Source organism: Hyposmocoma kahamanoa, unplaced genomic scaffold (genome assembly GCF_003589595.1).
Source record: "Hyposmocoma kahamanoa isolate Upper Pololo Valley unplaced genomic scaffold, ASM358959v1 62, whole genome shotgun sequence".
NCBI classification, from domain to species: domain Eukaryota; kingdom Metazoa; phylum Arthropoda; class Insecta; order Lepidoptera; family Cosmopterigidae; genus Hyposmocoma; species Hyposmocoma kahamanoa.
In genome coordinates this window covers 4,566,661-4,582,260 of record NW_020653850.1, presented here as the reverse complement: position 1 = coordinate 4,582,260, position 15,600 = coordinate 4,566,661, and the positions used below count along the sequence as shown (strand labels likewise).

The 15,600-nt window shown below is 37.5% G+C and overlaps 1 protein-coding gene across 1 annotated transcript; it reads left to right on the top strand.

Annotated features, from left to right (window-relative positions):
- The first annotated feature begins 7,615 nt into the window (after positions 1–7,615).
- LOC113229724 (histone-lysine N-methyltransferase SETMAR-like) lies at positions 7,616–8,638 on the top strand. Its single transcript, XM_026463406.1, has one exon. It carries the CDS (start codon positions 7,616–7,618, stop codon positions 8,636–8,638), a length of 1,023 nt encoding a protein of 340 aa, XP_026319191.1.
- The last annotated feature ends 6,962 nt before the right edge of the window (positions 8,639–15,600 follow it).

Here is a 15,600-nt window from a genome sequence, read left to right as displayed (position 1 = left end):
CTGTGCCATCTGAGCGTCTTTTCTTACTGACTAATATCACTCTAAACGAAAGTCGCAACCGACGGAAGTCAAAAAGGCAGTCAAAATTATTAATCAAAATTAATTGGGAAATTATTTTTATGAGATCGATTCAAGACCATACGATCAGATCTGTGGTTCGATTCAGAGGCATATGATCTATTACGATCCGAAAAATCGACTCAAAGTAAAAAATCGTGCATACCTAAGTGCCACACGACCAATGCGGTATCACAACTTGTCCAATATGTACGCGTATTATTTCACTATTGGCATGAAGTTTTGATTTATATGTAGTACAACTCAGGCGTCGCAACGCATTTTAAGGCATCGCTTTTAGAGTGAAAACCCCGACAACTTTTATTGTTATTTTAAGTAATTTTTGTTAAAGTAAAACTTGTTTAATATAATATAAACTCTTTATTGCACAAAGAAAATTAAAAACACATTATACAAAGGACAATATAAAAATCTTATCTCTAGAAGAGATTTCGTCCAGACAATCTTAACCATGGTGACAAAAAAGTGGGACTAATTTAATGCATAATGAATTTATCAAAACTCAAATGCAGATAATATAAATATGAATGACGATAACGTAAATACGTGTATGTCGATCAACACATTTACATAAACTGTATTGTATGTAAACACATTATATATTATGTAGACATCATATGTATATCGTCTTATAGAGATACTTATAATTTAATGAATTGAAATGCTAACTACAAACAACATGTGCTTATTATGTTTTACAGCACATATTTTATTGCTCAATAAGTACATTCAAATCGAGGTATTCACTCTAAGGCAACGGCAATAGGCCATTAATATAAAAATAAGGGTCTGAAATACGTAAAAAATTAATATTGGACCTACCACCTTACGATGATCGTAAAAAGCCATTGGATTTAAACGGCTCTGGACCGCGTGTAAGGGAATTATAGTAGGGTAGCATATGTAGACGCCAGCCACTTCTTATCGAACTAAGCACAATCCCATATTGGACCATAAATGATACCGCTCGTCAGCATTGCAGATAGCAGCGGCCTACGCGATATCGTTGTACAAAACGAATAAAATAGGGCCAAGTAATGCTCCCTAAGGAACGCAGAATGAGGACGGGTTACTGCGGTAAGTGTTACGGTTGAATACAAGACGGTATTTCAGCTAGCTGGTAAGTATTTTAAATATATTTGAAACGTTATTGTCTTTTGTGGGCCTAAAATCCAGATAATTATCTTTTTTTCACACAAACTAACGTTTTCCGAAAGTACAGCGGCCATAAATGGAATAAAGAGCCTGCCCTTTAAAGATCCGATAGTCTCTGATTAAATGTTAAATTTGTGTTTGAGTGATGCCACACGATACGTTGGCTTTGCAACGGAATGACATGACACACGGTGCGTTGAAACGATGCGTCACCGCTAGCAGCTTAGTATGCTGAAATCGTAAAGTTGCGGCGACGGTAACGCCTGTGTGGCAACGCTCCAGCACTATTTTTGAAACTGCTAGTTCCATTTAGAAGGTTATAAGAGTTGTATAGTTATATTAATTCATAATTCGATATGCCAGGTTAATAATAGGCTAACAAAGAAGCTAACAGGTCACGACCTACAGTCGATTACGTGATTCAACCTTTGTTCAGCAATAATCGAACATTTCTCCAGGGACCGAGCGAATTAATCGCATCTTGTAAGCGTTATATAATCCTGGTACCGTTACATCTGGCGGTATTTGTATCTCACATTGAGGTTTGCTCGTTTTATTAATGTATTCCTACGTTCATTATCATTAACTACTTCTTGATATTTCTAGGGTAGAAAAACAGTTCTCGGAAGTTCTTGAATTGGTCCGATTTTATGTCGTACTTCAGCAAGAAATGACCTTGGTGGCTCAATGGTTTGCACAATGGGCGTTGGATGAGATCCCGGGTTCGGTTCACCTGTAGAATCAACTTGGTTCTAGTCTGGGTATTCTGAGTATTGCTCCAGAGTGAATTTCGTTGCTCTAATACTCATATTCATTGCTGGCAGAATATGTAGCCGATGGGGCAACAGAGTTCTCGAGTGAGAACCACGTACCGGAAGACGCAGCGTGGACAAACCACTCACAAGGTGGACCAACGACCAGGTGGCAATTTTTAGGCGAGATCTACATCCAACTAAGATGATAAGTTTAATACCAGGTATTTGGCACAATATTGTTGGTTGATAAATATTATTAGGTCTTAATACGACGTCTTTGAATTAACTCCTTGTTACGTGATTTTTGCCATCAATTGTATCTTGAGTAAAAGAATTTCCATTTAAGAGTCGGTACAACCTCAAACGGCTTTGGTTGGTTCCGCATAACAGGGAAAATGTTGAATTGATATACACTGATTGGTGTACGGTGTGAAAACACGATTCCTAAAAGTTTTCGTGATAGAAAACACAAACTTACATCGAAATAATTGTTAATACAAAGATCGAACACTCAGAAAAAACACTCAGAAAAAATTACTTCGATCCGGTCGGTTCGAACCGACGTCTTCTTGCATACCGTGGCAGACGCTATACCAACTAAGCCACGGAACGAACCAACGGACCTCACGAATTTTTCTATGTGCTTGCGTCGTGTCTTTGTACTTGGTCTTTCAACGACTTTTTTACATCGAAATTTTACAAGAAATCCACTGTATTCAGGTACTTTACGTATACCAATGATTTATTTTTATATCAACTTAACTAAATAGAACACGTATAATATACGATATCTATTTTTCAAAGGGCTTTAATTGCATTTGTAAAAAAATAAATTCTGAAATAAAGCCAGTTTCCCTGCTGCTCGGCTCAAGCAAAATGAATCGTAATAATACGGGATAAAATTGAATTAGAGCTGAGATATTATCTACTCTTAAACACAATTTAATGTCAATTTACTAAACACCATGTTCAATACGTACGTGTAATGTTAGACCCGTTACATGATCCCAAATTGCTTACATAATATACCAAAGCAAATATTGGCTGACGAAATAATACCGTTCGAAAACCTAAAGTCAACCGTAATAACCAACATTGTTTGTTACAAGTTACATATTTCTTAGAAATATCATTTGTTTTCAATATAGGTAGTTATAACAGGTATAGTCAACCAATTCAGTTCATATAATATACACATACAAGCGACTACTTACAAAACTTGACACACGCAACTTTTATTACGCAAAAACGTAAACAAATCCTTAAGTATATCGAGTTCTTAGGTTTTCACGATTGTTGCAAATAGGAAATGAAACTATTTCTTTTATCTAAAGAGCCCGAAGCGTTGGTTAGTTTAAAATAACAAAATTATACGTGATTTAGACAAAAAAAATCCCTTATCAATCAATTATTATTTGACACAAAGATGGAACTACGTGAAGAAAAGTTCCTTCACTCTGATTGGACTCGAACTACGCGTCTGTTGCCACCGGGACCACCATTTTCACCCACTGAGCTACAGACCGAGTTAGCATTATTTATTTTATATCATCTGCTATTTTTATATTCAATAAAATAAATACAATACAATCCCTTACGCGATAAGTGCCTACTGCTGAGTATATAGCCGACACTGCAAGCGCTCGCACAAGTATTTTATTTACATTACAACCTTGTACAACCTCAGCAATCGGTTCCGCACGACTGCACACGGCGGGTAACGTTATTTTCACCTCTCTGAACGCGTGCTTAGGTTCCTTTTCCTCGTAGTGAGCAGGCTTATTATAGTGTAGGTAGCTATTCCTGCCATCAAGCGGTAATGTGAGCATTACTGTGTTCCAGTTTTAAAGAACAATAAGGGTGCTGGTGAAATTACACGAACATGGGACTTGTAAATTTAAGCCTCAATTGAGTGGTACTGCAACTGTTGTTGGTGGGGTGAACTAGCTTACAAGCACGACTTATTCATTTCGTTACTTGATATCACCAAAAGTATTATGTAAGCTTAAAAATTATCTGATGTTTTAAGGGTTCTTCTAATTAGATGCTCGAGGAAATGGCAAGGTTGAGGTACGTTAAAATGTTTGCTGATATTTCTTCTTCTTTGGAAATCAAATTCAAATACTCGAACTGCTTCCGTGGCCGAACGTTTACCATGCTGAACTGCCACGCAGAGACGGTTCGATTTCCGAGCAAGGAGAAATATTTATATGGCCTACATTTATTTCTCTCGTGAGTTCGGGTGTAATTTGTGGTTATCTATATCTATATCTATCACCCGCGACATAGGGTTTCCCTAGTACTAGGGTTATTTTTAAAATATTAACAACCTCGCAACAACAACATTTTGTTCCATGACTTTTAGTTATTCATCGGATTTACATTCAAATATAAATAGATTTAAACTAACTTAACTCTGTGCAGGACGGCGGGCGGCGGGAGCTGTCCGTCCGGACGGCTGTACCAAACAAGATATATAAATCAAACTGTGCTCATTATTGACTACCTGTTTTCTACTATAGCGGAAATATTAAAGAAATAAAGTGGCCAGCCATTCTGACGTCAGGTTGGCTGATCACTTCACGTTTTTCATGGTTCTAGCAGTGTATAATGTACTTTTTTTATATAACTATTTACTACCTAATTTCTACCTAAACATACTTTTTTTCGCTATTTTCGGAAGCTTCTATAAAAAGTTATTAAAAAAATAATAAATCGCCTTTGCATAAGTTATTTTCTGATAAACAGAGTACTAAAAAAACCTACCTCAAAAGTACGTGGAATTGCGTCTATTTGCTAAATTTTATTGAAATATCCCCTAGTTCGCCACTATACGGGACTTAACGCAGGAGATAATAAGAATCGATTGTCACTACTCAAAGTATATTGAGAGAGAAAAACGCCTTGAATTTGAGAATAGCAAAACTAACCATTAAAATAATAGCTCCTTAAGCAAAATTTAGGCGCTATTTATACAAATGAATATTCATGCGTGATCAGCCACCCTTAGAGGTGGACGATTTTCTTCAAAATGAAATGGCACCACTATAATAATAATAATAAATAAATCATTTATTTGGCACCCAAGGCCCACTTGTTAGTAAAATACAAACATTTTAAAACTTATGACTATTGTTAGTAAGCACAAAAACACACATTATTACGCTCGAGGCATCGCCGATTACCCCATCACCTCACCAGAACCTGGACGAAATGATAAAGCATCGGCGCATCGAGTACAGCCGCAAACGTTTTCAGGATGCTGTTAGGACTAGAACGCAGTTTAGAGAGCAGTGACGCCGTGTTTTTTCGTATCACAGCAAAAAAGTCGTCTACTCCCGCTTGAGCAAACATCGACAATGCGCTACAATGTCGCGGTAATCCCAACAGCATCCTGAAACCGTTGTTATATTGAACGCGCAGGGCGCTGAGTACCTTCTGCGTATAGATAACCCATAGACCACCTGTGTAGAAGGATGGACAATATGCCTTGAATAAAGTTATTTTGGCTTCCTCACTACAGCGGGCGACTCTATGTGCCAACATATTACATCTGGCAGCCAACGTCCTACGTTCACGATCAATGTCAGTTTGGTCTCTAAGATCCTCCGCCAAGTAATGTCCTAGATATTTAAATCTGCTTACCCTCTTTAGCGCCTCCTCATTTAGATTAATTTTAGGTTCACATCACTCTACCGGGGATCCCAAAGACCATAAACTCACTTTTGACACAATTGTATACAAGGCCGTGAGTACTTGTATACTGCTCACAAAACCGAAGGAGCTCCGCAACTGAGCCCGCCGTTGGATCCAGCAGCACCATATCCTCGGCATAACTGATGTTATTTACGCTGATGCCGTCGATACACTTATGCCGACGCTGATGCCGACAGGCTTACTGCTGAGTCCAACGATCAGCTCGTTTACGTACAGGTTGAAGAGCTTCGGCGAGGTCAAAACCCCCCTGTCTCACCCCACACTCCAACCTGTACGCATCCGAAAAAGTCCTTCCCCATCTTACATTATTTTGCTGGTTCGTGTACCAGCACTTTAGCACACTTATCAGGTCCGTGTGTACGCCTGCCTTCTCGAGCTTGTCCCAGAGAATGTTATAAACCACTAAGTCAAAAGCTTTAGAGCGATCACGAAAACAGGCGTACACCGGGGCGTGCGTCTCTCCGTGTAGTATCGGACAGTCTGCTTAAGACATAATATGGCGCTTTCTGTGGAAAGGCCTGGTCTAAAGCCGACCTGAGCGTCGTGCAGGTCCAAATATTTGTCCAGCTCTTTGTCTAGCAGACTATCCAACATCTAAGCAACAACTGTGGCCAGCGATATCGGTAATTTTCATGACTGGCAATATCCCCCGTTTTATTTTTAACTACTGGCACCACTATAGTTTTAAGCATTTCAGGCGGCAAATGGGAATGCCTAATACACAGAGAGAAGAACATAGCCAACACTCTGGGAAGATGCACTCCCGCACATTTCAAGTGCTCTATGCTGAGAGCGCCGTGACCTGGAGATTTTCGTCTCGTCATTTTCCTTATTACCTCATCCACCGCTTAGCCGAAAAATGCAAAACCTCCCGTCCATTCACGGTCCCAGCATCAAGCGGCCTGTGTGGCATAGCTAGCGGGAAGAAACTTGAAATTTGCCCATAAACATGTTAGTTGTGTCTCCCTCAGTGTTGCAGCCTGACACAGTTGTAGGCAAACTCGGCTTAACATTCAGTTTATTAGTCAACTTCTAAAACTGTACTATGGAGGTACACTTTCAAACAAAAAAGAATCATGAAAATCGGATCACAAATACCGGAGTTTAGCGTAACATACATACAAAAAAAAGAGAACATACAGTCGAAATGAGAACCTCCTCCTTTCTTTGAAGTCGGTTAAAAATACAGTTTATCTTCTCAGTGTAATCGAATTGTCTTTTTAGAAGATAACTTTTGCAAAGGCGTTTTATTATTTTTTATAGAAGCTTCCTAAAATAGTGACAAAAAGTATGTTTAGGTAGAAATTAGGTAGTAAATAGTTATATAAAAAAAGTACATTATATACTGCTAGAACCATGAAAAACGTGGAGTGATCAGCCAACCTGACGTCAGAATGGCTGACCACTTTATTTCTTTAATATTTCCGCTATAGCAGAAAACAGATAGTAAATAATGAACACATTACACAGTTTGATGTGTTTATCTTGTTTGGTCCAGCCATCCTGACGGACACCAGTGGGAGTCATCGCGGAGGACACTTGCACGTTTGAACTTATTCTACCAAATAACAGGTCTTAAAAGTGACAGATAGTACAACAAAAATGTAATAGTTTACGTTTTTTTTTAATTTATTGTTTTTAAAAAGTCATGGAATAAAAGTTGTTAACTATGATGTTAATGGTCAAACTGAAAGTTCTTAGAACTGGCCACTTATAAACAATATAATAAAAAAATAATTCTTAAATTTGAAAATAGAACTCTTTGCCAATATTACTGAGTATATATTTCATTCATTTGTCATTTGTTTTACGATTTGGCGGCAAATTGAAAATTTTCAATTTGCCGCCAGCAAATTGAAAATTGTCTGTGTCACGTCAACATGAATTTAACACGAGAAAATTTTCGTGCAATGATTTTTTATGACTTTCGATGTCATTTAAGTCAACAAGAAAGTTATGATAGACTACTATTGGCCTTTCACGATGAAGCCCCATCTCGTGCGACTGTTTACAACTGGTTTAATGAGTTTAAACGTGGTCGCACTAATCTCACTGATGATTTACGTGAGGGACGGCCTTCTACGGCGACGACTGAAGATAACATCTGTGTTGTGCGGCGTATGATAGAGACTGACAAAAGAGTGACCTATCAGCAGATTCGGACAAGCTTAGGCATCGGTATGAGTCAAGTGCACAAAATCCTCCACGAACATTTAGCGGTCAGGAAGCTTTGCGCCCGGTGGATACCTCATAATTTGACTGAGGCTCAAAAACTCCATCGTGTGGATTGGTGCCGTAAAATGATTGAAAGATTTAACGGAGGTGACTCAAATGCTGTGTTCGACATACTAACAGGTGACGAAAGCTGGATTTACTGTTATGATCCTGAAACCAAAAGACAATCTGCTCAGTGGGTGTTTCCTTTCGAGGAGTTGCCAACTAAAGTGAAGAGAGATCGAAGTGCGGGAAAAAAAATGGTGGCCTCGTTCTTTGGAAGGATAGGTCATTTCGCAACAATTGTGTTAGAGGATCAAAAAACAGTTTCTGCAGAATGGTACACTACCAATTGTTTGCCACTTGTCTTGGAAAAAGTTCGAGAGAAACGACCTCGCAGTAGGATCCTCTTTCACCACGACAACGCCTCGTCGCACACCGCCAAGCGAACGATCGACTATTTGGCGACATCAAACGTTGAATTATTGGGTCACCCGCCGTATAGCCCCGACCTCGCGCCTTGTGATTTTTATTTATTTTCAAAAATTAAAGAAAAACTTAAAGGAAAGCGGTTTATGAATGCTGAAGAAGCGGTGGCTGCGTATCGCGATGCCATTGAAGAGACCCCTAAGGACGAGTGGGCAAAGTGCTTTTCCCAGTGGTTCCATCGCATTCAGCGGTGTATTGACGTGAATGGACAATATTTTGAAAAGATATAATAAAACTAATAACTGGCTAATGTAATCAGTTTTTAATTTTCTAAGAACTTTCAGTTTGACCCTCGTAATATTGTTCTGCGAGGTTTTTAATAATAAATAGCTCTGTATAAAAAATAAATAAAGAAATCTTTATTTCATACGTAAGTAAATTACACTTGACATCATCGCATTGATTAAACCCTACAGCCCTTATGCAAATAATTCAGACGCAGAAGTCACTTTAATTCTTTTATATTGTTAAATCGGAGGATGGAAAAATTTAACATATATCAGAACGTATTAATTATAATACCACTGTAGCGCTGCGACTAGAAATTATATGAAAATTTATAGCGGCACCACGCTTCCTCAAGCTTGCAATTTGAAAGCGCCTTGAGTGTTAAGCAAGATAAAACGTCAAGTATCATCTTGATCCCTGATAACTTGAACTTGAATTTAGGCCTGGAGATTGCAGTCATGTCTAAGAGCGGTGTTAGAGACACGCTGAGTAATATTACCTTAATTAGATGTTATCGATAAGTGCCTCAATATGATTTCAATAATTAAATGTAATTTCTTATTATTTCTTATATTACTTATTATGCGGGTGACACGGTGTCGCCGAGTCCTTCAATTAGCGCTCTTCGTGGATTAATAAGTTTTTGTAAATCTAAATATCATAAGTTTTTAAAGCGGGCACTGCACTACTCCAGAAAAACCCGCGGGTTAGGGATAGGACCGACCCACTACGTGCACTTAGCTGCCGAACTAAAAAATGAATGTTGTGAGGAAACGATCAGGTGCAAGCTGAAGAAACTTTATTGGAAAGGTCCCTTTACTCACTAACAGAGTACACTAAGTATTTAACAAATAATTAAATTATTATAGTTATTAATGAATGTGACGTTCACCGTATTATTACACATAAATATTTATTAATTAGTTATTAAGAATCCATGTTGACATTTCCTGTGTACACTTAACATTGTTAGTTTATTAATTTAGGAAATGAAACTATTTTTCCGGATTTAAATCGCGCTTATTTGTTTTTTCAAACAAACCAACGTTATTATCAATTGGTGACTCAATTGATGATGACCACCTCAGTCAACCGTGATCTGTAAAGGGCCCGAAACGTTGGTTTGTTTGGAAAAACAAATAAACGCGTATTAAATCCGGAAAAATAATTTCATTTCCTATGTGTAACAATCGCGAAAACCTAAGAACTCAATTATTTATTAGTTCCATTAATTATGTTGATTTGTATTATGTACAGTATTGTCTACTTATTACGACTTACTATTATATAAAAAATATTTCTTCATCATTCTGTAAGCTGACGTTAACTTTTCGAAGAGTAGTATAAAATGACATGTGATTCTATTAGTATGAAATTTGTAATTTTGAGAGAAATAACCTAAACTAAAACTAGCAAAACCTGGAATGATGTCCCAGATGTTAGACTATATGACACACCATTCAAACGAGTCACTGAATTTAAATACCTAGGTCACTGGGACTCCAAATTTTTAAAAGACTATTTGGAGTTAGAAAGGCAGCATATGGCGCTAGCAGTAAGAGGTAACACGTTGGCCTGTAAGTTCGCGAGATGTAGTGACGATGTAAAGATTGTCCTATTCAAGGCATATTGCCAACCTTTTTATACTTGCAGCCTTTGGGTCAACTACATCTAAATATCTCTTAGCGCCATGCGAGTTTTGTACAAGTGCATCGGGGATATTCGCCTTAGCTAAAGAAGATCGCTTTGCAGCTATTATGCGAAAAAGAGCGGCTTCCCTGGTGCATGTAATTCGTGGCAGCGACAACAGCTTCCTGAGTATAATTGCATTCCAGGGTTCTTTTCATAAGCACTGTTCCCGGCTGCATATTAGTTTTAGAAAAAAATGTTATTTGTCGCCATTTTTAAAATCTTTCATATTCCGAAATAAAGATATTTGAATTAGAGGGCATAGCCACTTCTCCCGCTGTTGGATATATTTTAAATTAGTGTTCAAAGAAGTTATCATACTCATAAGGATGGTTTGATAAACCCGTGACTTTGAGACAAAACACATTTTTTTTAATATTATAGTTTATTGTTATACGTAATCTCCTTTTAACTCTGTACACTTTGACCAAGCGATTTCACAATTTCTTCAACCCATCAAAAAATATTTTTTGTTATACTGAAAAACAAGCCTGTTTCTATTACTTCCTCATTTGATGCAAATCGCTAAAAAATTCAGTTAAAAAGTCAAATGGGCCAAATCTGGTGAATACGGAGGCTGTGGCAATAGTTCGTATCATAATTAATAACTTTTGATGTTCCGATTGTTGCAGATGAGAAACGGAATACTCGAAATTCCACTTTCCACAAATCGACATCACCTAACTGATTTATTTTTTATTATCACGCTAATTTAAAGACTTCTGCATAGTTAGTCAACTGCTTAGTTTTTATTTACCCTTATACTCAAAACCTTATTACTTGAAAAAGTACGTGCGTGTGTGGAAAGTGGGCGCCTATTTTTTTTGCAAGTACAAATTGTCAATATTCACATTTTTATAACCAAAAATTTTTGAACGCCTTTCAAGATTTGATCTTCAGCGAATTGCAAAGAAAATTTCATATCAAAGAAATTATTATTACCAAGAAAGATACAATAATAACACACATGTTCTGTTTTATTATGGGAAGAGAGCGCGAAGTGTATGTATGTGTTATGCTACAAAGAAACGCCTAATGAAAAACAATCAGCGAAATCGTTTCAGAGAATGTCAAAGTTATCGCGTACACACAAAAAAATACAGCCATTTTTGTATGTTACGCGATATTTTTTGTTGAATAGAGGGTACCTCAGTAGTAGTCCTATTTACATTTGAAGAAAATATTTCACCTTCAAGAGTGGCAAACTAGGAGTTGAATTCATTTTTGCGCACTTTGCAGTAGTTTCATTTGTGTCAAGCGCAGTGGCATGCATTGCCACTGCGTCCTATAATTCCTAGTGAATGACGGTACAAACAAGTCGTGCGCCTGGTGGCAAGCAACACGCCTGTCAATGACAATTTGCAATATCACTCAGTGGTCATAAAAATCTGAGGGGTCCTGCCACTGCGGTCGTCACCCTGAGACATAAGTTGACAAGTCCCACCTTCCAAAACCGAAACGTAGTAATGCTCACGTTACTGCTTCGCTGCAGACATAGGTGAAGTGGCAGTACTTCCTTGGGCGAACTCTTTCACAAGGAGCTCTAGTACTGCTAAAATATAATGTCAAGAAGATATTTTTGGTTAATCATGAACATACGAATACAGAGGTTGCTAAAAATAGGATAACTGTAATTTCCTTGCGTGACCCTACCTGTGATACCAAAGAACTTTCCTCATGGAACTGAAACCCAATTTGTGTTTGTAGTTAATTAACGTCTTGCCTCTATTTCACAGGCAAGAAGGAGTATTATTAATTAGAATATTTTTAAATTATGTTATACCTTTGTAAATACAAGTAGTTAAATACTTTAGAAAGTTGTCTTTTTTTTAACAGTCACTCTCATAGCACTAGATTTAGTAGCAGTAGAAATTCTTGTGAAAGAGTTCGTCCAGGGTAGTACTGCCACCTTACCTATTTGTGCCGCCAAGCAGTAATGTCAGCATTACTGTGTTTCGGTTTTGAAGGGTAAGGATGCTGATGAAATTACAGGCACATGGTACTTGTTAACTATGTCACAGGGTGACGGGCGCAGTGGCATTGCCCCTCAGATCTTTGCAATTTAAAGCTCTGAGTGGCACTGCAACTGTTATTTACAGGCGTGTAGCTTACCATCATGCGCACGACTTGCTCGTCCCGTAACTTGATTTTATAAAAAAAACTCCTGTATCACGGGTGCCCTGGAAACATGCATAGGTATACAACTACAAATTACACCCAAACTCACGAGGGGCCTCAGCGAGGCAGTCCAGCATGGTAACTGATCGGCCACGTAAGCAGTTAAGAGTCCATACTACTCCAGGTCGAATTAAACTTTTTCCCGTACTACGTAATACGATTCATTTTGCTTGGGTCGAGAGTCAGGGACACTGGCTTTATTTCATTATTTTTTACAGACAAAATTAAAACCATTTGACAAATGTATATCGTATAATACAGATGTTCTATTTAGTTCAGTTGATATAAAAAAGTCATTGGTATATGTAAATTACCTACGGAATACAGCGGTTTACCCGGTGTATCCGTTCGGCTACAAGACAAGGCCGTATGTACATATGTATTCATTATAAGCATCTTTCATAAAATTAAGTTTTTTTGATGGTTATAATAGACAGGGTGAACAAGGCAAGTGCCGGGTGATCGCCGGATCTGACACGGTATACTAGAAGACGTCGGTTCGAATCCGGCCGGATCGAAGCAATTTTTTTCTGAGTGTTCTATGTTTGTATTAATAATTATAATTAAAGAGTCGTTCGAATTTTTCAAATCGAATTTTTTCAAATGATTCTTAAGAATGATGTGTAAATTCCATCATAACGACCTCCAATCAGCAGTAAATATGTGATTTATTTGACAACGATCTGCCCTTATAAGATCACAATCTCTCTCTAAGAATTCCAATTACGATGGAGCCGGGCGTGAGACGAATACTAGATTGTTCCTGCTTATGTTGTGAAATATCCTGGAATATCTTATTACTGGATGAGACATAAAACTATATTTATATAGGGTTATTTGTAACATGCTAATAACTACAACTACATTACTAACATCATAAGCAACAACTTTTGTTCCATTACTTTTAATTATTCATCAGATGTTACTTTCGTACAAATTGCACTTTATGGATGTGAAACATGGACACTGACACAAAGAGATAGGGAAACATTAGAAGCTTTTTAAATGTGGTGCTGGAGAAGAATGAAGGGTATAAGTATACATGGAAAAGAAAACTAACGAGGAAGTATTGAGAATGGTAAACGATAAAAGTACGATCCTAAATACTATAGAGAATAGACGCGGGAAAGTGATTGGACATTTGATACGACATGACAACTCCTTTATGACCATTTTAGAGGGATAAATCGAAGGGAATGGGGAAAGAGGTAGACCTAGGTGTAACTATATAGAATTAACCAAAGGAAAAGGCCGCTGTCGTGTCATATAAGGAGGTCAGAGAGCTTTGTTTATAACCGCTCACGCGTTGCGCTCCTCCTACTGCAAAATGGCGGCTATTTGGTTTCGCAAATTAGAAAAGGATTCAGTTTAAATATAAGTTTTTATAAATAAAATAATTCTGCATTGCTAAATAAATACCCTCCGTACTACCAACAAAAACTTCTCAAATAAAATGCAGTAATACACCGCAAATCTTGCACTTAAAAAGCACTAATGACATTTTTGGTGTACTTGGATAAATATGATAATATTCCGTTTGAGTGGTTCTAACGTTTACGATGCAATTACTCCTTACAGTATAGTTTACAAACATTTATATTCAGGGTAAACTTAAAAAACGCTACTTACGGTATGTTTTCAATAAATAAACACCGAAATCACAAGCCCAAACAATGACACACACGATTGTCGGGACGTATTTTTGAAGTTGTTTATTTTTTTAAATGACAGACCCAGGCATTAAAAACTTTATGGTTTGCTAGAGTAGTTACCGAAATAGCAATTAATATTAGTTCTTTTACCTGTTATAACTTCGATATCCGGATAAATCGGTATAAAATCATCACCGGCACCTCTAGGTGTGGTAAGCGTCTACGGCTGCATGTATCGCGTGAGCGGTTATGATACTAAATGGTGGGATGAACAAGTCGTGCGCCTGATGGTAAACGACACGCTTTTACATTCCATAACATTTGCAGTACCACTCAGAGCTCTATATCGCAAAGATGTGAGGGACACTGCCACTGTGCCCCTCAACCTGAGACATAAGTTTAACCAGCACCCTCACCCTTTAAAACCAGAACGCAGTAATGCTCACAATACTGCTTGGCGGCAGAAATAGGTAAAGTGGCAGTACTTCCCCAGATGAACTCTTTCACAAGGTGCTCTACTGCTACTATAGCTGGCTTATAGGAGAGATGATTGGAAGATGCTCCACCAAGAGCATAACTCTTCAGTTTGATGATGATGAAACAAATAAAAATATTTTAATAAGTCGCTCCAAACGGTGATTACTGTGTGCGGCAACAAAAGAAAGCACTGGCATAAATACCAGTCCGATGCAAAACGCAGGTGCGAGGGTGGGGTCGGCGAGGAGGGCGCTTGTAAGTTTGAACTTACGTCCTTACTACCAACTATAGATTTAAACAGTGTGCAAGTGCATTTCAAAAGTCATGGAGCAAAAAAAATTGTTTATGATGTCAGTAATATAGTTAGTAACCCTGCATACACACACAAACCACTGGCAATTTTAATGTACCGGATAATTAACTCAGAATGCTATCTAGAACATCGAGGTTAAAACCAATTCAGAAAAGTTTGTTGCCTAATGGTGGTACCAGAAATTGAACTCGGAATCTCGTCTAGAGTATGGAATGCAGCGGGCACAGAGCCACGGATATAAAAACCACTAAAAACGTACGAGTTTTAAATTACTACGACACAGCGAGTGTATATGGCGATTTGCCATATTGACTTCAGATAGCGTTAAAAGTTTTTTCTCAAATATCATAATGGTTATAATTTTATGTCGTAGTTCATATCGACGCTCAGCTAAAAGTACCAGGTTATCTACAAAAACGCAATTTTACAATAAAGCGTCTTGAAAATACAAAATTAATATTTTCTGACGTAACAGACCGCAAAATATAAAAAGTATAAAAAATGTAAAAAGCTTACTTCTGAAGGATATTTAGAATATAATCTAAACTAGAAAAAATAATTAATTCTCAATTGTACATATCTCAAATTCAATTAAATTTAATGTAATTCTTAATTAAAACAGTAAATTTTTCAATAATAATTTAAAATATGTCAT